Source organism: Anguilla rostrata, chromosome 18 (genome assembly GCF_018555375.3).
Source record: "Anguilla rostrata isolate EN2019 chromosome 18, ASM1855537v3, whole genome shotgun sequence".
NCBI lineage: Eukaryota > Metazoa > Chordata > Actinopteri > Anguilliformes > Anguillidae > Anguilla > Anguilla rostrata.
This window is the reverse complement of record NC_057950.1, coordinates 25,864,550-25,885,796: the sequence shown is the minus strand read 5'-3', so window position 1 is coordinate 25,885,796 and position 21,247 is coordinate 25,864,550. Positions and strand designations below refer to the sequence as shown.

At 42.8% G+C, this 21,247-nt stretch overlaps 1 protein-coding gene across 2 annotated transcripts in view; it reads left to right on the top strand.

The window, feature by feature from the left end:
- The first annotated feature begins 223 nt into the window (after positions 1-223).
- Positions 224-21,247, top strand: part of fam204a (family with sequence similarity 204 member A) — a 24,957-nt gene continuing 3,933 nt past the window's right edge. Inside the window, exons 1-5 of one of the 2 annotated variants that reach the window (XM_064317095.1) lie at positions 224-800; positions 2,719-2,809; positions 3,270-3,306; positions 4,558-4,660; positions 8,501-8,590. In XM_064317095.1, coding sequence (XP_064173165.1) covers positions 567-800; positions 2,719-2,809; positions 3,270-3,306; positions 4,558-4,660; positions 8,501-8,590 — 555 coding nt within the window. In that variant the 5' untranslated portion in view covers positions 224-566. Of the gene's footprint in view, positions 801-2,718; positions 2,810-3,266; positions 3,307-4,557; positions 4,661-8,500; positions 8,591-21,247 lie in introns of both variants that reach the window. The other variant, XM_064317094.1, reaches the window with a different exon arrangement.

Here is a 21,247-nt window from a genome sequence, read left to right as displayed (position 1 = left end):
GAATAAATTAGTCGAGAATACGCCACTGTAGGGTTTTGTAGTATTTTTTTTTCAGTATTCGTAAAAGGATTTACACTCGACTCTACATAAACTCAATTGAAGTTCATTTTAAGATTAGAATCGGTGGGTTGATAACACCCTACGATTGATCCCCTATTAGGCATGTGGTAATGGATGAGGCTATTATGTACAACGTTACTGGTGGAGATGGGAAAAACGTCTACCAATCAGAGCGCGTGTTGTTGGACCAAATCAAACATGGCTGCCAGTAAAAACAACTTTAACAAGACTACAACATAGCAGGTTACTTTTATACATAATAGTTATTCAACACAAATATATTAGAAGCTAGCTATATGGTTTGCTTTTTAGTCCGCTTTTAAACCACACTGCGCATTTTCGATTTTCGTTGCGCATATAAATAGCCGTCGATGTGCCTTGCCATACTAGCTACACTATCTAGCAGGCTGATTAAGTAATGTTTGCATCTATGGCAAACGTTAGCCAGCAACGTATCCGATAAGTCATATTAACTGCAACTTCGTGTACCTGTGCTTATTTACACCATGTATAACGCCGACCCGCTGACGTGGGGTTTAAACGAAAGTGATTTAGAATCAAGTTCTGATGAAACTGAGAACACTGTTAAAAATGACATTTCTGAAAATAACGTAGCAAAAACAGGTAATGTGAGCGACGAGACCTCATCACCAGTTAATTCAGAAGAAAAACAGGATAACCAGACTGAAAGTCTTGCTTCTGACGACTGCTTGCCTGGAGTTTCGCCTGCCATGTGGCGAGTATGTTGCTAATAATTTATTTTATAGGGACATTTCATTTGAGATAAAAAGCTTTTTAATCGAGTAACCAAACTCAGTGGATTCCCCTGAATTATCATGGTAACTGTTAGTGGCCCACGTTGGACTATTACTACGTGATACACAGATCGTAAACAATACTGCTTCCCATCTTAAATGTGACGTACAAAATGATTAATCTTATTCATCAGAAGTTACTATACGGTTTGTGAATAAATCCATGGTCTATAGTGGTTGTGATCACTTCCAGCCAAGAAGCATGCTAAGCTGTAGTGATTGAGTGAATACACTGGTCCTACTGGCACGTCGTACTGGACCACATAATATTCAAGGATTAGATGGATGGATGTATGGCCAGCATGGCGTAATTTTCCCAAAGGACGTATACTTATTATAAGACTGGTTTACGTTATTTTTTAAATGATATTTTAGTCTTAGTGAAATGTCGTTGATGAAGTATGTCACTGAAATGTAGTTCTATATTATTATTAGTAGTAGCTTTAAGGTTACTAATAGTTCATAAATAAGTGGCACGTCAAAGCACTGTGTGCACCATCAGTGATGTTTTGGGTCAGTACAGGCAATGCATAGTCTATTCCATAGCACAGTTTAAAGTTTGTATGGAGGTTGTGAATTGTGCTACTATTAACTCATTGATTTACCGATGCATGTTCTAATTCAGTTTGATTGGAGATCCTTGTCATGATTGGATGGTTTATCTTTGAAATGTGGAGAATTTGCTGATGATACAACTAATGACTAATGATTATTAATTAGTCCGTGTTGACTGGCTTGGTCTGTGTTGAGCTTTGATTTGAATAATTTGGTATATTTGTTGCAGGATTGGTTTATACTATATTTTAAAAAGTTGTTTTGATTTTGTTTTTTATTTTTAAAATATTGTATAATCCAATCCTGCAACATATATATCATGAGGGCTATTTAATTTTCTATGACAGATTTATAAATAATATTATTACCATAGTAGGCTATTTCCTATCAACCTCACCAGCACAATAGCCTAAGTCTTAATTTGTCTGTACATGTATAGGCCTATGCATTGTGAAACCTGCTCTGAGTTTTCATTTTACAAATCTTCATACAGTATGTGCTTGAATTGCAGGGATTACTCTGTTTACAAATGGAAAGACATTTCTGGGCATAAATAGTTATTTCCATTGCAATTATTTCGATTTTTACCAGATTTAGTCAGACATCTGACATTTTTTTCAGCTCTCGATAGTATTGCCAGCCGGTGAAGCAATTTCCACACAGGCCCCCATCTAAATACGTTATTAAGTGGAGTGCTTCCTCTTCATTTAATTTTACAGTTGGGTTCTGCTTGAAACAGTGCACAATTTAAACTGAGACTTTTGCTTTTTTTAAAGAAAACTCAACCACTGGCAAATTGCTTTTGGCAAACGATTTTCCAGTCGTTGGTCGTAAAATTTGAAAACATCAGCTGGGGCTGGGAAAATGTGTTGTATTGGAACTTGAGCTAGTTTAAAAATGATATTTATGCTTTCTTAAAGAAAAATATCTGTGGTATGGAACAGGTTCTGAACGGAATCGTAGTCCTCAGTGTGATGTTTTGTTAGATTTAAAGTATTGTTATTTGGTCAGAACATTGTATTAACATGAAATGTAGTCAATATTTGTTCATTATATTTTATTTGGTGCCTGAGAGCAGTTTTGGAGTTTGAAGTTGAAATAAAACGGTAAACAGCCAATCAAATGAATTGTGGGAGGGATTACCTGCCTTTACTGGGTTGATGGGATTTGTTGGGTTTATAGCAGTGTAATAAAAAGCAGCAGAAGAATGTGTTTTTGTTGTAAAGAAATTTCTTGAGTGTCATATAGGCTATGAATTGGATGACAGGGTCTGTTTTTAAAATTGCAGAAATTTAAAGAACTCCAGAAGAAAAACCAGGAGATGAAGAAGATGACAGAACGCAGGGAAAGAAGGCGAAGACCAAAAAAACACAAGAAAAGTAAGAATTAGCACATAAATTAGCATTAGATATCGTTCAGGGCATTTTTAGCACTGTTGGCAGAGAACGTAACGGATCTATGTAGGCCTATATTTGATTATGCTAATCATCAAGAGTGGCACAGTACTGACTGCTGCTAGCTAGGTAGATTATGAACTGTCCTTGCATACTACTAGCTGTAGATCCAATAATGCTTGATAGAGTACACCCAAGTCAGAGAGGGTTATTGTATTCAATTTGAGCGTATACAGCATCTTCCTAAATGGGGCCTTCTAAAATAAATAAAATTAAAATAACTGGAGCCTGACAATTATTTGAAGTGATTTTTCTGACTTTATTGAAGTTAGACTTAGTAATTTCTTTTTTTTTTGTTTTTATGTTGTTCAGACATTGTATTTATCCTGTCTGACCTTTATGACTTTATTTGTGCCAGTACTGATGTGGTTGTTTTTCCCAGAAGCTGATGAAACCCCCGGCTCATCCAGAGAAGAGGACAGGTACCACAGCCAACCCAACCTCTCCGTCTTGTGTAATGAAAACTGCTTATGAACACTGCTTGTGGTGTGTGATATGGCACATATGAAATATGTCATTGGAAATTACAGAAATTTGTGCTACTGACTACTGTACATCTCTGCTCTGATCTGGGCATCTGTCAGCCTAACTTCACCCTCCCCCCACTGATCTTTTGATGAGGATGGGAGTTATTCCACTTTAAGCTGGGATGAGTTGCTTGAAAAGGCTTTTATGTAATTTGCACACTTTGCACATTTGTACCCCCAACTATAAAAAATAAAATAAAAAATAAATCCAAAGGCTTTTAAGGGAACAACATTGGTCATCCAATAACTCAGTTTATTGACTTATTTTGGTGGCGCAAAAACTAAGATTGCTTGAAGCTCAAAAAAACCAATGGAAATACAGAACACAGCCACACAGCTTGCAGAAACTGTGTGTAAGTCCTGAAAAAAAGAAATGGAAAATTTTGTAACTAAATGCATGCATTTCCACAAATATATGAAATAGTGTATAATTATTGGCTTTGTGGTTGAAGGTAATTGTATAATTAAAAATGTTTTATTCGGAATGGCGATTTAAATTTAGCTTTGTTTGCGACATCGCTATGCAAACTGCGAAAGCCATTTCTGTCCCTGCGCTCAGTCACACTGTTCTTGTGGAAGCTGCAGGTAGCATCACAGGCTGCAGGCTATCCCAGCATTCCTTCCACAGCCGTCTCCCGCGACATACAGCTTACATTTATTACATTTCCAATTATGTTAGCGTGCTGTGTGCTAAAATTTCACAGCCAACCGCTGGCCTCTCATTCAAATGTCCATTGAAGTGACACCAATGACATCACCTTACAGGGACGAGGGAGAAATGATAGAAGCTAGTGTGACAAAGAGGAGAAAGTCAAACATTTTCTCTCAAGTATCCCATTTTAATAACGTCCCTGGTGTGGCTGTGTAACATGTAACAGGCCGGTAAGCCTGCTCTGTATGCTATTAAGTACACGTCATATCATCACTGTAAAGAACTTTGAAGTGAGGGGGGAAAAAGACTAGGCTATGCTTATATTTAATAGTATAAAAAGCTATTTTAACTAGCATTTGTTAAATATTTTAAGGGAAAGATTGGTTAGCCTGTCCTTCTGCTAAAGCAGTTAGAAATGGGTGTGCTGCTGTTTGTGTGTAACGATGCTACGCTAGTCTCGTAATGAGAGGTGAAACGCTGTTCCTTTTTTACAGGGAGCCCCTAGCCAAGCGCGAAGCGCACTGGAAGGGGCTCACGCAGTACTTCGGGGCGAACGATCGGTTCGAGACCCCCCCCTGCGGCCGGCCCCCGCCCAAGGTGAGGAGGACCCCTCTCATCTTCCTCTCTCCCTCCGCGGGAAGCGCGCCTTAAAGCCGCCGCACCGCGGAGGAAGAGCTCCGGTCTCCTCGTCTTCCTCCCGCTCCTCTGCGTGATGCGCGTTTTGGAATATTCGCATTCGAACGTTGAAACTTGACGGACAGCTGAAGAAGCGGCTCAGCTTAAACGATAAAACCGTTCACGTCCGGAAAAAAAAGGTTTTACCGAGCTCCTCCTTTTTTGTCATTACACGCGGTTATGTTTAATGATGAGATTATCTTCTCGGGGAAACCTTGTAGCCCACGCGGGGGTGATGGTTCTGCCGGGTGTTTGGTTGCGGTTTACTGCGAGATGCAGATCCCCGTTTGTGGGCGTGTCTGCGCGTGACATCACCGAGGCAGTGCACGGCAGAGCTGTCAGCTGCTCAGGTCAAAGGGCGCACGTCCGTGCTGGGTTAGCATTTAACTGGGCTAGCGTTTGTTACGCACTTGTTTCTCTGTTCCCCTACCTGTGTTTTTCAGGTGTGGGGCAAGCAAACGTTCTTTTGAGCTCCCTTACGTCACACTCATCATAGCCTGGAGTGGAAAGCGTCTTGTTTAGATGGTTGTGTTGAAAGGACATATGGGGAGCTGCTGACAGATGTATGCAGGATGGGGGTGTTATGCAGGGGGCCTGGAGCCTTTAGCATGTATTCAGAAGCACAGAGCTGGGCTTCTCTGCAGGCTTCCCTTAGCTTGATACTGGGATGTATGGAAGCAGGTCCTGGTCGTGTTGGTTTCTACTGTGGTTGGGAGTCCCTAGGGGTGCTACCACAGCGCTGCCCAGACCGGGGTGGCCTGGCTCAGGGGACAAGGGAGGAGGGGACTCCTCCTGTCGGTCAGAAAGCAGAAGGCCGCTTCTTGCAACGCTGCGCCCAGGCCACCGAGCTAGTGGACCGTGAAACAGCTGTGTGCGCCTCGAGCGATCACCTCGGAGAACGCGGAGCGTCCATCCCCTCTACAGACTTCCACTGGGCCGAGAAGCTAGCTGTTAGGCTGCAGTCACTGGGCTGCGTAGCTAACTGCTAGGCTACAGTCACTGGGCTGGGTAGCTAGTTGCTAGGCTACAGTCACTGGGATCAGAAGCTCACTGCTAGGCTATTGTCACTGGGCTGAGATGCTAGCTGCTAAGCTACAGTCACAGGGATGAGAAGCTAGCTGCTAGGCTACAGTCACTGGGCTGGGTAGCTAGTTGCTAGGCTACAGTCACAAGGATGAGACGCTGTAGTGAATGTGCATTAGCAGAGAAATGCTATGCAAGAGAATCAGGTAATTTCAGCATACGCTTTCATTTAAACATTAATGAACAACATTTATCTGCAAGAAAGTTCTCATCAACGGAATAACTTTAAAGGTAATTTAATAATGCCACCTAGGAAGTAATGAGCAGTTATTACTTAAAGAATAGGCTATGCACTGCACTGATACAGCAGATCTATGTGAAGCATTCTGATTGGCCTGTGCATAGTCACACCTGATTATTAAAGACATTCCTTGGCCATTGGCTGCTTCATGGGATGGTGGCCATTACAGTGCCGTAGTGCATAGACATAGCACCTCTGTTGAATCGGTGCTAGGACCTGCATTCGCAAGCAAGTTTGTGCTCTTAAATGGGGCCCGTACTAATGCTATTCTGTGTGGGCATGTGCTTTTATGTGCATTTACATTCCTGGCTGTGCATTTGTGTATGTGATCGTCTGTGTGCCTAGCATGTGCGTTTACATGTTTTCCTACTGTTTGGGCATTGATATTGAGTAGTTACGAGGTCCAAGACTGTTAAAAAATGTTTTGGGCTCTTTGTGATATTTTTGACTTTTGTCTCAAATAACGAATGAACATGTGTGCGTGTGTAGGTCAGTGTGTGTGAACAGTGTGTCGTAGGCCTATGTATAGTGCGTATTCACTAAGAAGTGAAAGCTGAGTTTGCATACTAAGTAGCCATCACACAGAAACTGAAATTGAGCAGTCTCAATGTACACGTCTGATTAAGCTTTCTTAAAATAGCTCTCCAGCTCATAGCTTGGTAAATAGAACTAATTTATTTCTCACTTGAAGCCATTTAGGCAATAACACCATGAATAAAACTTATCAATTTGGTTTATTAGAACTAGAAAGTGTTTTGTCTGCAGTTATTTTAATTTGTAAATTGTCATGTACGGAAAACGATAGCCAGTATAATTTCTTTTAAATTGAAAAAAAATTCTGTAATTCAATTAAAACAATCTTTTCAAATGCTTTCTTAAAATGCTATTCCAAGTGTAATTTATCTCAGAGAAGCATAAAATTAAGAGTTTTCTTTGGTTTTTGCTTGGTCTTCAAAAATAGTGTCTGCAATATATTATTGAGGTGAAAACATTAATAATAAATTTTGAAGAAATTAATTGCACAATTTCAATCAAAATTATGAATAAGGACATTTAAAACACGGAAGGCTCTGTTCCCATGTTTATCAAAACTAACTACATTTAAAATGCACATTTGAATATCTCCTTAATTCAGGGTATACAGAACTTCATTTAAAATGTCCCAGTATGAAAATTAGTTTCATATTTCAAATATTTATAGCATAGCCCAGATTAATAGAACATGCAGTCATTTATATTTTAATTATTTATATAAGAACTTTTAGTCAGATATATGCAAGTCTGAGTGAAAATAAGGTGACACAACTGTGTTGCTTTGCCCTTTTTTCTGATATATTTATCCTGTACATTTTAAATGGACAAAATGAGTTAGAAGGGGAAATTAGGTTTTGTTCTTATTTCTATGAAAGAATGAAGGAGTTTATTTCACATTGATGTTAGGTTTTAGGTTTTCTGTAAATTGCCATTGCCATTATGAGGCTCGAGTGTTATAATAACCCCCGCCCCCCCTCTTCATAAAATATTCATAAAATAACCTGGTACCATTAGAATTTAATTTGTGAGGGGGGGGGGGGGGGGGGACAGGAGAGTTCAGAAGCGCTTTAGAGATGGACATGGAAACGCGTTCATGGCACAGAAAGCATTATCTTCTGAAGAGCAGATGTCTTTGAATGGAGATTTCTGTCACAGATTTAATTTGCAGACACGAGTAGTTATGACCATCAAATTGTTTCCCTCACTCATCGTGTTGTTGTTAGTGTTGTTGTTATTATTTTAACGTTTCACGTTAAGTTTTAAAGTAACCGCTTTGCTTCGTTATGTGCTGTTGCCGCCTAAATGCGTCAAGGATAGCGAGAGGGAGTTACATGCGGTGACTTTTAAAAAAAAGCCACACAAAAAAAAGAGCTTCATTTGGAGCAGGAAGATGGAGGAAACGCTTTTAAAGGGCGACTGCGCTCGAATTAAAAGAAGGGCTGGAAACACGCTCGTCCGGCCGCGTCGAGCGAAAGCGCTCTTAATTTCGGCGTCCGCCGTCTCTCTCGCTGCGACGGCGTCCGCTTCGAGGACGAGGCGCGGGCCGTTTGATGCACGACGCGCGGCACGCGGTCGACGTCCGCGTTTCGCGGGAGGGGAGACGCGGCGTCCTGCAGCAGCCGGGACGCCTGTGTGCGGCTGTAATGGAAATGTGTAATTAAAGTGGCGCATTTACGGGCGGTAATCTCCTGTAGCATTTCTAGATGCTGCGCTTAATATCTAATCAAAAAGGTTTCCTTTTGTGAGGAGAAATCTACATATTTGTAGTTAAAGTAATCATATTAAAAATATATATAGCCCGGGGATTTTATTTAAACTCCCGTCTTTGATTTCTCTCTCTCTTTCTCTCTCTCTCTCTCTCTCTCTCCCTCCAAATTCACTTCTATTTTTTTTTTATTTTTTAGACGGGCCTGGAAAAAAGCCTCGACTCGGCGATCGCTGAAGGGGATTATGGGAAAGCGGAGGACTTGAGTGACAGACTCGCCACTCGAGAGGTGAGTAGCGACGATAAGCCATCGCGGGGCGCTCCCGCTGTGACAAATCGCGCTGATGGGTCCGCGGCTATTCTCCTCCAGTGGAGACGGACGGGTGCGGGGGGGGAAAAAAAAACAAAAAAAAAGGATGTAGAAGTCCTGCAGCCGTTTATGAGTTAATGGAAAATCCCTCTCCTCCTCTGCGTTTCTGAAGTTCAGCAGTGTCTAAAGTGACTTTGATTCTGTTTTAATGAAGGGTATATTGCTTTCAAGCCGACTGTTAAAAGTTTCAAGGTACGAGAGGCTCCCTTTGAAGTTCACATGTCCTAAATGCATTGCCTGCAGTTTCGAAACTCCGGGTGACTCTGAATGCATTGCGGTTTGAAGCTAATTTAGCGGAAATGCAGCCCTCACACACGCATAATTGGGGCAGAAACGCGCACTTCTCTGGGGGGGGAGGGGGGAGGGGGGAAGCCAACGTGGAAGTTCCTGTAACTTTTTAGTCAAAGGTCTCGTGTACCAATTTCCGGTAAGTTCTTCAGTGGACAAATGTTTCAGGTCCGTGGCTTTTTTGTGGCCCATGCCAGTGCTCAGTTAGCCGTGCTTCTCCTCGTAGCGATCCTTCCCACTCCTCCATTGTGGCAGAGCCTAATTTACAGAATGTAGCATGACTGCTACCTGAACCTGACACACCCGCGCTTAATGCCAGCGTCCTGTCGGTTCAATGTCGTCGAGTGTTTTCCCGCTCAACATTCCAAAAATGATCTCTGGAAACCCTTCAAACAGAAATGGAGAAAGCACCCGTGCGTCATATTTTCCTAAATAAGTTACATTTGGGAATTCCAACAATGTCTGAAATGTCAGTGAGGAGTCAAATAGAGCCTCTGTGCAAATGTGCCTTCAAAGCATGGAGTTTGATCTCCTTAACCAAGTTACCCAGTGATTCTTAGCACTCATGATCTGAGCAGAGTGGGTAGACCTGAGCAGTAATGTGAGAGCATTACACTGTAAGGAATGGCTACAGGGTATTACAATGAGTGCATTACACTGTAAGGAATGGCTACAGGGTATTACAATGAGTGCATTACACTGTAAGGAATGGCTACAGGGTATTACAATGAGTGCATTACACTGTAAGGAATGGCTACAGGGTATTACAATGAGTGCATTACACTGTAAGGAATGGCTACAGGGTATTACAATGAGTGCATTACACTGTAAGGAATGGCTACAGGGTATTACTATGAGTGCATTACACTGTAAGGAATGGCTACAGGGTATTACAATGAGTGCATTACACTGTAAGGAATGGCTACAGGGTAAGATTGTAAAGCTTGATGTGAAGCTTAATTGACAAATACTAAGTTGCAAACACAAAAGAGAGATCATGTCTCTTCAGTGGAACAAGCAAAGCCTTTATGGATCGAACTGAGTCAGATTGAATAACGAAGTGTGCTGGATTCAGCGGAGTCGTCCCAGATTCAGCAAAGTCAATAACCAAGTGAGACCTGGATGGGTCCGTGCCCTGTCTAAGTCTTTTCTCCTCAGAGGTGGGGCACAGAAATGTAAATTTTGTAGTGGGAATTTACACCTGAATGTCTGCATCGTATTGACCATAATGTTGGTGTTATCCCAATACTGCTAAGTTTGTTTCAGGCTGTTATCAGTCAGTACCGACATAACCGCAATATTACTGTGCAACCCTAGCATACATGACCAGTATTATTTGGTGCGTGTGTGCGTCTGTGTGTCTGTCATTGTGTCTTTGCATCTGTGACTCATCAGTACAATATCTCCTTCGGAGACTCAGACAGAAGAGTTTTACAAACTAGTGTCAGATTGCCTCTCAATTTCACAGAAACATCTGAATCACAAAAAAACCACGATTTCCTACAAAAAGCAACATGGTCCAGTAATTTTTGCACGATCTGTGGATTTGTGATAAGCTTTAAAGAAGGACTGCAAAAGAAATTCAAGAAATGTAATATTCAGAGCTTCATGTGTAGCTTTATTATGTATTTCATCAGGAAGTGCTTTATAATATGATGTGTGGTGCTAAAGTTATTATTGTGAATAATACCATTGTGTGGGGACCAAGCACCAAAGGTTGTGGAACCCAGCTGTGACTGTGAGGGTTTATTTGTGGTTTCCTGCAGTAAGTTAAAAAAAGAAACTCACTTGCTTATAGTACATTGTACCGTACCCTCCTGAAATTTGCATGAATACAGTAATGGCCTTTCCAGTGTCAAGGGCCACCACCCTAATATGCTGGTATTCAGACCCTAAGGGGTGCTGCAGTAGTCATCTGAAATTGAAACCTTTAAATGCATTGCCCCGTTGAATAATTTGTCCTAAAATTTGGTACACAGATGTATGTCCTGACAAAGAACACATTTGCCTCAAGGACCCATAACATCCGCCATGCAGAACTTCCTGCCTTTTGGAGTCGTGAGAGGGATAATTCCAGACCTTCGTTTGTATTTTAAGTGTGCTTAATGTAGAAAGTGTGTAGAAGCATGTCTTTTGACTTGTCTGATGAAAGATTGCAAAGGCAGGGTTGCTCTGATAATAGGTGGGCCAATGGACATGCAGACGTGTGGCTTTTTTACATAAATCCTCAAAATTCCCAAATATTTTAAGATAATATGATGTAACTTGGTATTCACATTGTCATGCACTACAAACTTCCAAATATGAACAAATATGGATTGGACTCCGTAATTGCTGCTAGCAGCTATATTATTATTATTTTTAAAAAATAAAATAAAAAGAATAATAATAATAAATGCTGGCTGCTGTCTTTCCCTCACATTATCGCTGGCTTATTGAGAGGGGGATCACCCGGTGCTTCTTTAAGGCCCGTCCTCAGTCCTCAAGCCCTTGCAGAGGGCTGAGGTAGTGGGGGGCTGGAGGTGGCTGGAGGGTGGAGGGCTGGAGGGGTGGAGGGGCTGAGGGGCTGGAGGGGCTGAGGGTGGAGGGCTGGAGGGGCTGGAGGGGCTGGAGGGCTGGAGGGGCTGGAGGGGTGGAGTGGGTGGAGGGGCTGGAGGGGCTGGAGGGGCTGGAGGGGCTGGAGGGGCTGGAGGGGCTGGAGGGGCTGGAGTGGCTGGAGGGGCTGGAGTGGCTGGAGGGGTGGACCGTGTTCACTCCAGGGCCGGTGAGCGTAAAACGCGCCAGCAGCGCGGCACGGTGCTCAGGGAGCCGCACCTGAGCACTTCAGCAGCCTCCTCAGCGCCGTCCCAGCTAACGCAGTCAGGTCACGCTTTGTTCTTCTTTCCTTTTTTTTTTAAACTACAGAGATGCCATATGTTTTGAGGCGAGAGATTATTGAAGTTTAGAGAAATGAATGTTGCCATTATAGAAGGTCCTTGGGGATATTGCGGGTATTAGTAAAGCATTTTACGCCCTAATTTATAATCTCTCTCATGTTAATTAGCACTTAGCCCTGCAGTTAGCGGAGTGACGCGTGTTTGGTAAATGGTGTGGCAGTGACGGAGAGGTAAACACATCTGTGCTCTTTCCACAGAATCCGCAGGAAAGTAAAACGCCTCATTGCAACAGGGTTGAAATGTAATATGCCGCGCATGCCATCGCTGTGGTATATCATAACGCAGTCATGCACACCATATGCCCTCAGTGATTTGGTGATTTAGCCTGTCTTATCAGCTTTTCGGTTAGGCACAGCACAACACCCAGCATTAGAGCTGAGTTTGCTTCCGAGTCTAACTGTGGTACCTGAAGGTTTACAGTGGGACATATGCCCTGTATCGCATTAAGAACATCACTGTGCATTTATCTCTAATATAGCGAGAGACTGGCCTGGTGTTCTTCCGGTGAGACCACTAAAGATGTCGAGTCAGCTTTCAAAGTCTGGAATAACAAAGCTGTTCGTTTCTGCTGAATTTTGAGCTTATGCATCAAATTAATTTTTGTTCCGTTCTGTTGCGTATAAATATTAGAATAACCTTGTAAAACCTTTCGAAAATCTTTACAAAGTGTGCAATATGTATCGGTTTTTTTTAGTCCGGCCAGGTTTTGAAATGGCGAGAAAGGGTCTTACTGGTCACTTTGAAATCAGCTTGACATTAAAAGGAAACCTTCTCAGTGAACTTGATGAAAACATGACTCATGATAAGTGAATAAAACATTTCACAAGTTTGAGCCGTGGCATATGTTAAGGAAGAGCTTACCCTGTGGAAACAATGGGGTCAATGACGTGATGATCTTACCATCATTTATCCCTAAAAAATGCATTTTATATCAGTATGAACGTCGTCTGCTACCTCAGAAGAATACCTCACATTGTTCTCATTTAGCTGATGACCGTAGGAACACATAACTGCATATACTGTATAAAATAGGAAATATATGCAGTAAACACAACAACTGTTTGCAATTGTCCGATAATTGTTTAGGTATTTATTTTTGGGAATTTTTTGATTATGCGTGAGAGAGATGCAGCATTTGCAGCGTTAAAGGCTATTAAGTTTTCACGGAGGAGCTTCTCGCTGTTTCTCAAAAGCAGAGAGCAGACCAACAGTGGCTCCGCGCGGGGAATGGCTTGTGGCTGCTTAGATACTGTTTCATATTGGTTTAGCAGATTAAATTATGGCAGCCCTGAAATTAAGAAACAAGAGTCTCTCTTCTTTTATTACTGGGTATTATTTTACACAGCTTTAAGTTACATAAGGAGTAATTAATTTCACTAATTAGCATAACATTAAGTGACTACTATATATAACTCCCTCGCTTTCTGTTTCTGTCTCATGAGGAGTGATATGATCCGCCCGCACATATTAAAAATAAGGGCTCTTTGGATATCAGAGGAAAGAATTAAACAGGTTTTTTTTTCTTATTTTCTCACTAAGAACAAGTTTTTTTTTTTAAGTTTGTGGCATGTTTTCTTGGAGTGCATGAGTTTTTCAGGGTTTTCTGGTCCTCAGAATTTCTGATTTCTAAAACTTGAAGGAAATTACTGGAGCGATGCACTGAAAGATCCAAACGCAAAACACAGTGAGGAGGACGTACGACCGCTAGGGAACGAGGATGTACGATTGCTTGGGAACGAGGATGTACGATTGCTAGGGAACAAGGAAGTATGACTGCTAGGGAACGAGGACATACTGCTGCTAGGGAACGAGGATGTACGACTGCTAGGGAACAAGGAAGTATGACTGCTAGGGAACGAGGACATACTGCTGCTAGGGAACGAGGATGTACGATTGCTAGGGAACGAGGACATACTACTGCTAGGGAACGAGGATGTATGATTGCTAGGGAACAAGGAAGTATGACTGCTAGGGAACGAGGACATACTGCTGCTAGGGAACAGGGATGTACGATTGCTAGGGAACGAGGACATACTACTGCTAGGGAACGAGGATGTATGATTGCTAGGGAACAAGGAAGTATGACTGCTAGGGAACGAGGACATACTACTGCTAGGGAGCAAGGATGTACTGTCGCTAGGGGGATAGTCCCTCGCGTTGCCGATCACACTCACACTCTGAACATACTGTGCAAAGTCGCTGTTCTGTAGGCCATGAGTAACGTGGTCCCTCTCAAGAGCCTGCCAGTGTAACCAAGTACTTGTGCTTACAACTAAACAAAGGGTGGGGTTTTAATACATTTTGGTATACTATAAATCATCCTCACAAGAAATAAGACTGATGTGATAGGATTTGATCTTTTTTTATCCTGGGTATATTATATTTTTTTGATTTGGTGTTTTCTGTGGTACGTGTCTGATGAAATGACAGAGCTGATGCTGTTGTGAGAACACTGACTACAGCATGACAAGTGCATTTTACATCCATTTAGCAGACAGCTTAATCCGCGAAGACCTTATGGATAATGCAAGTTATTAGGCCAATAGAAGAGAGAGGTTTTAAAATCGAATAACGTAAATGAAGAAAAAAAGCAAATGTGAAAAACCTGTGTTATAATTCTCATGGCAGATACTGAGGGGTGGGGCTGAATGTAAAAAAAAAAAGAAAAAAACAAATTCACAGTGGTGTAATGCCCTCACTGGAGCGTTCACTATTTACCCTCCAGTCTCTTTGTCCAAATGTCATTTGGTTCCGTTTTAATGACTTCATCAAATCTCTTAGCAACTGTACATTACATAGTACTTATGGGAACTCAGGGAAGAAAGCAGTTCTGATTCAAGCCTTTGCTTCGTTTCACTTTTTATCCCATACAGTTGGACGTCTGTGCATCGGGTAACATTTAACATGCGGTGCTATTGCGTCATATTAAAAGTTTGTCGAGCAAAGCGGCTTCAGGTTGCGGGGGCCTCCAGCATTCCGGTTTATTTTCCCAACAGACGGGAAAGTTTGAAGAGCTTGCGGGCCGCCGCCGCCCGCGAAGCCCTGCGTTTCGGCGAAGCGTCACTAAACGCCTGTGAAACACAGGTGTCAGACTGCGCTTTGTGTGCGCTGACACGGCAGGTTAAGGAAGACAAAGGGAAACTGTGCTAAGAAGGCTTCATGTTATTTATGTATTTGGCTGTTTGTAATGCCATTGTCAGGCGCGCAAGGCTTGTTAGTAATCAAATGCTAATGAGCGTTTCTGTTTGTGGAAAAAAGCCATTATCAGATTTTGGAATATTTCTGTACGCGGGGGCCTCCTCCTACACCCCCACCCCTACCCCCCCCCACTCCCTCCTCCCTCCTCCTCCTACACCCCTCCTGTCAGGCCTGAGGGTACAGGAGGAACGGAGCGAGAGAAGACTCCTCTTTGTCTTTCTCCCCCTGCTGTGGAAGCGATTTCTCACCCTGTGAACTTTCATTATATCTCCGGATGACTCAAGTTACGTTCGGCCCGTTCATTTCAAACGGAGTCACACTCGGCTTTATCAAATGCCGCGGAATCTAATTTGGATTATTGTATTTCATTAATTACTTAACAGACAAAGCATACTTTTCAGTGTAGATTTTTTTTGTGTGTGTGTGTGTGCTGTTTAATTAATTAGCATGTTTTCTCTTTTAATTAAAGCCATTTTTTAAAATGAAAGCCCACAGCAAAACACATATATAATTTGTTTGTAATTAGCCCTTAATTGGTGGTAGTAGAAGCTTAGCACCTCGCTTTCTCTTTTTTTTCATCGCTGCCATTTTATTAGCAGTCAGTCATTAATTAAACTGTTTTTCTAATTAGCTTATAAAACTGTTGATGGCACATTATTGTAAGTGTGAGTTCAAAGCTTGTTAATACGCCTTGCCTACTCAGAAGAGCCGAGATAAAGAAACAAGCACAAAGCGGGCCAACTTTCAGAGTCTTTTTTTTTTTTATTCCCTGAAGATGATAGTGTCTTATGTTGGGAGAATCAGATTATTTAAACGGAAAACAGAGCGGCGTGTTGTATTAGAGCGTGTTACAACTTCCCATGAGTGCTCCTCTGAACTTGTGCAGAGCCTCTGTAATGCTGTTTGTTAGACGCAAGCGCGTCAAGATAACGCAAGCGCCGCGTGTTCTACCTCCTAACCCACCGCTGCTCTCTATTAGTCAGATCAGCAACTGTGTCCTGGATGACTGCAGGAGGGATGATTTACACCTTCAGTTAACCCGCGGCGAACGAGTTTCCTGTCAAACGGCTCGTCTTCCCTCAAATGTCTCGTCTTTCTGAGTGTGTTTTTGAGGAAAATGGACATGGAAGATGCTTTTGGAGGGAGGAAAAGTAAGGAAAATCACTTTTTAGTTTTCCCTTTTGTTTTGAATCATTGAGCCCATGCTATTCATGGTAGCGTGCCTTCTATCCGAATGATTATTCAGCAACTTTGCCTTTACTCTGGTTTCAGGCTCTAAAACATTGCGCTGTACCCCGTGTGTGGTTTGTATTGTAACAAGTCCGCGGGATGGAAAGGGTCCTTGGGCCCGGGTCAAAGGGTCCTATATGCAACCCAGGGCACAGCGCTAAAATTTAAGGGCGGAACAACTGGCATGTGATGTCATGTGATGGCAGTGCACCCCGCTGTGGGCTCGGCACAGTCTTCAGGTCAACCGCCATCTCTGCCCTGGTTTGTTTCCAAGGGGACCTGCTCCCCAGCGTTCTGAGGCAAGTCCAGAGGCGGTCTGTGGCTCGATCGCCAAAGGCCGGGCGGAGTTTCTCTCTGCGACGGCCCACGTTAACAAACGTTTCGTTTACACTGATCTGAAGTTTGGCCGACTGTAATTACCGCTCGATAAAAAGCCGCCATTAGGCCGAGACCAGGCTCCTCTGCCAAAGGGTGGTCGTGTTATAGGGCCTACAGGTGGAATCCTTCAGGAAACCCAGTCCTGCGGTAATACCGTATGCCTTGCTTAACATCTGTTCAGCACTACTGGGGAGTAAACTCCGGGTTCTGGAACACCAGTCCCTGTAGGCCCTCGGCTTGGAAACATTTTTAAAAAAACGAGCCGTAACTTAGCCCCTCTCCACTCTTCCTTACTCCGAGGGCAATGGCAGTCCTCCGAACCTGTTCGGAAATAGCGCGATCAGATATTCGTCCCGTCCTTCTGAAGCCGCTCTGTTCCAGGTTCACCTGGGCCACTCTATTTAGGCGTTTAGGTAGTGCGATAAGAGAATTAGGCTGACCGTTAATGATGTACACCTCCAACGTGCCCCAGTAGCTCTGGGAACCCATTAATCCGCCTCTCGTAGTTTTAATTGCAGGCAGCTCCCCAGTAAGGAGGGCATTTGTGAATGAGTTGAAGGCCTTTTCCTTCCTAAGACCTGTTATATATTTCACGCGTAGGTAGTGCTCTCTGTTCTATAGTTCTACAGAACAATGCTGCTACTTTTTCCTGTCTTTATTTTCTTAACACGGCAATCGCAAGGTGAGCTTTACTTTCACAGTGAAATCAACATTATGATTATATTATTCCTCTTTATATTATTATTATTGCTTTCTCAGAAGAGCATTTCCACTTCTAGATGTCAACACTTGACTCAGGGGTGCGCTGCCTACAGGACTTTGTTCACTCGACATTCGGAATGAATGAACCTCAGTGGCGTTTTCTCCTGATACTGAAATTCTGTATTGCTAATTGCAGTTTGTTTTGGAGCTGAAGTAAAGGGCAAACAGAAATGACTTCAAGAATCATGCAATTTTTTAATGAAGTTTCTGAGAGGCACGAGTACCTCGTTACGAAAAAAAAAAAACATTATTCATTATCAGTTATTTTGCTTTATTTGTTAATTTATTGGATATCCAGAATATTCAGGCTCCTTTGAACATTTCCCTATAGGTGTAATTCTTCAACCTCTGAAACCAACCCAGACATCGTAGAATACCATTCTGAACAGCCACGCCCTGTATAATCGGTGTAACGTGAGGACAAGATATGAATTTAGCGAAAAGGCTGCGAAACGATGTTTTCATATCGTTTCGCAGCCTCAATAGAATTTCCGCTCGCTAGTTTTGATTTGAGGCTTCCTCCCCCCTGTGCAGCGCGTGGCCCACGCTCCCTTCCTGAGTGCTTCCACACGGCGCGGTGCGCCGCGGTGCTCGCCGGTGATACCGGGGACCAGATGGCAGACGGGGGTCGCGCTCTCTCTCTCTGGCTCTCCCGGCTCTGCCAGCCAGTGCCAGCAGCCAAAGCCGTCGGAGGCAGTCCCGTTTCCCCATTAACATCCGAAACGTTCCGGCGCGCTCCGTAATCATGAGCCGTGCCCGTAAAGGCCGTCCTGAGGCCCGCATTCACTCAGACAGACGGAATGCCTTTTGTCCTTCATTTTCATTTTAAAAGCTGCGTTTGTTTGGTAAATGCCATGGCGTTGGCCGCCAAACCAAACCTGTAAAGTGACTTATTGCTCGTAACGGTAAGACGAAGAGAGAGGCTGGCATACCGCTACAAAAAATATATTACAAAAAAAAAAAATCCAAAATGGAGGCTTGTCCACAATGTTTTGCACAAGTTTATGAGGATACAAGTGCCCAAAGTACAATTACAGCAGCCACTTTGGTCATTGACAAACCCAGCAGTATCAGAGTGACAGCAGTCAGCAGGTTTATCCTAATTGTCCAGTGAATGGGCGGATACAGTGGATGAACAAAGGCACGACCGACGCATCGATGGTACTGCAATATGAATGCGGATATCAATCTCTGGGCGTAGCTACTTAGCCAACAATCACGTAGCTCGATTAAACTTCATCAATTCAGTGTTCTTCACATGGCGGACAGGCCCTTGAATGCGTATTAAATCCACAGAGCTGTGTTTATCAGACCGACAAGCTATCCGCTATCATACAAGTCACGCAGCTGAGACGTTTAGGGGGAAAACCGTTGAGTTATGTATTAAAACTTACTACTGCCATGCACCGTCAAAGCCAACATGAATTTTCTGAACAAGGAAAGTAGGACCCTGTAGAAAACAACTGAGGTGGAGTTGGTCATTATGGTGAAATTTGAATGTGTCGACATGCAAATTGAATCGCATTTAATACGTTCAGTTAAAGTGCTCGAGGTATAAAATTGAAGAGCTTGTTAATACTGTAACATGAGCATGGCAAACTTCATCACCCACCTAGACAGGGTTTTTTATTTTTTTGTCTGCAGCCTAGCAACTAACAAGAAATTAAAAGCAGTTAATTTGAATGTAGTCAACGTGTCACTTGTAACATGTCACCAACGATACAGGTTATTTTAGAGGGAAAAAAACAACATGATAAAGTTTCAGTGGAGTTCTGCTTGGGTCTGACAGTAGAGTGTAAATTTTCTGGTACGGAAAGCTCTAGATATGGAACGGGCCCTTGTCGAAAAAATCTGAATAATATCTGTGTGGAAATGTGTCTCTCATAGTGGAGCGGCCATTTTTTCCTCTGCATTTGTTCCTCTCCCAGTCAGTAATCTCTGACTCTGTCAGCCACTCATGATAATAGATGAAGTAGCCCTATTGCCAGGAGCTGAAAGTGCGTTCATGTACAGTATAGACAGAGCCGGTGGATTGTGGACCACGGTCCTGGAGCTCGCTCTGACCTCATGCAAAACACAATATTGCGCAAAATGGGAATTCGCTGTCATTGGCGTGAGAGTGCGACTGTGTTTCTGGCTTCCTGTGGACTGCAGGTCACCTTTTTAATGGTAAAAAAACGAATTGAACTCGGCCTCCGTTTGTAACTCAAAAGTCGTGAACCCTCAAAGCTGGTGTATGTATAAAGCTGGCCCTCCTTGTCTGTTATCTCTTGAGGCCTTGAGGCAGGCACCTTGAAGTGGCGTTTAGGCCCTCATATGATTGTGACAGTACCTCTCCTTTCCCTTAGCTCCAAGGCGTTTGCTTACCGTGTGAAAGCCTCTGTTGTAAGTGGGTGTGGCTAAAAGAATAAATGTTGAAAATTATGAAATGATTCAATATCTTTGTCTTGCGTATTCCACTCTTAGATCCCTGAAACCTGGTGTTGTCCATACGTGACACTTCTGCATGGCATTAGAGGATCGCAGAGATGAACTTTGTGTGCAACCAGATATTGTTCAGTGCATGTACTCTATCATGGCAGAATTATTTGGATTGGGTTGCTCACAATGAATGATTCCACCACTTCAATCTTTTAAAATATTTTAAATGGGGTTGTATAATTGACACAAAATTGGTGTTTATGTTGAATAAGATCGATAATACTGGTGTGCCTTTATTGCACTTTTTCTACTGTTGCGGCATTGGTTTTCATTAAAGGACCCTGTGCTGTTTGTGATAGGAAACATAAATATATGTCGGTTTTCTCTCTGAAAGGCTGTTCATTGTCTCTTTAGAGGTGACTAAAGAATCAAGCCGGCATATCTGTCTACCAAGAATGAATAAAGCATTTAGCATTAGACATCCGCGTGACAATGGAATATCATTGTTGACATGGCCCTGGTGGCCAGACCGTGTCACTGCAGCGCAGTGTTGCGGACGCACTCGTTCTAGCCCTTTTAAAGGTCATAGCATTAATCCCTTTTGTAGCAGGGAGCCACTCAGAGACAGAACAGACACGAGAACAAATTACAGTTTAAAACGAACACGAGGGAACAAAAAGCATCTTGGGTAACGGGTCTTCCTAAAAAAAAAAAAACCACACGGGGCAGGCTCGGACAACTGCGCAGAACAAAGAAAGCACGAGTCCTTTTTGAGCCGTTCACGTTTTAATTTTTTTTCTTTCGCTTTGTTTTCTTTTTTCTCTCTCTCTCTCTCTCTCTCATTTCCGCCCTTGCCAGTTATGTGATGTGAAAGGATTTGGCGGTAAGCGGTGCGCGCGTGAGAGGAGGGGACGAGACAGAGAGAGAGGGAGAGAGGGAGAGAGAGAGAGGAAATCCTGAAAAGTGGATCAAAAAAGTAAATGAAAAATAATGTCATATTACTGAAAATATGAGAGGCTAATTTGCGCCGACTTTTTGCTAATTTTGTTCCCGCCGCAGAAAGAGGAGCCGTCACCTGCTCTGTGCCGCTCGGCGGCGGCGCCACTGATCCATGAAATAAGCTGCCTCTGGCTTTGTTCTGATAAGAATGAACAAATCTGCACAATGTACTGCTCCCCGAATCTCATTTTCATACTTGCATGCCGGCTAAAAGAAATAAGCTGTTTGCAGGCTTGATTAATCAGACATTTTGAGGGTTTTTTTTTTTTTTTTTTTTTTGTCTCTTTGATCTGTTCCGTCTCCTAGGTAACTTGGTTGACATTAATGTTGAGCTTCGGCAAAGACAATCAGGGGACTGTAGACT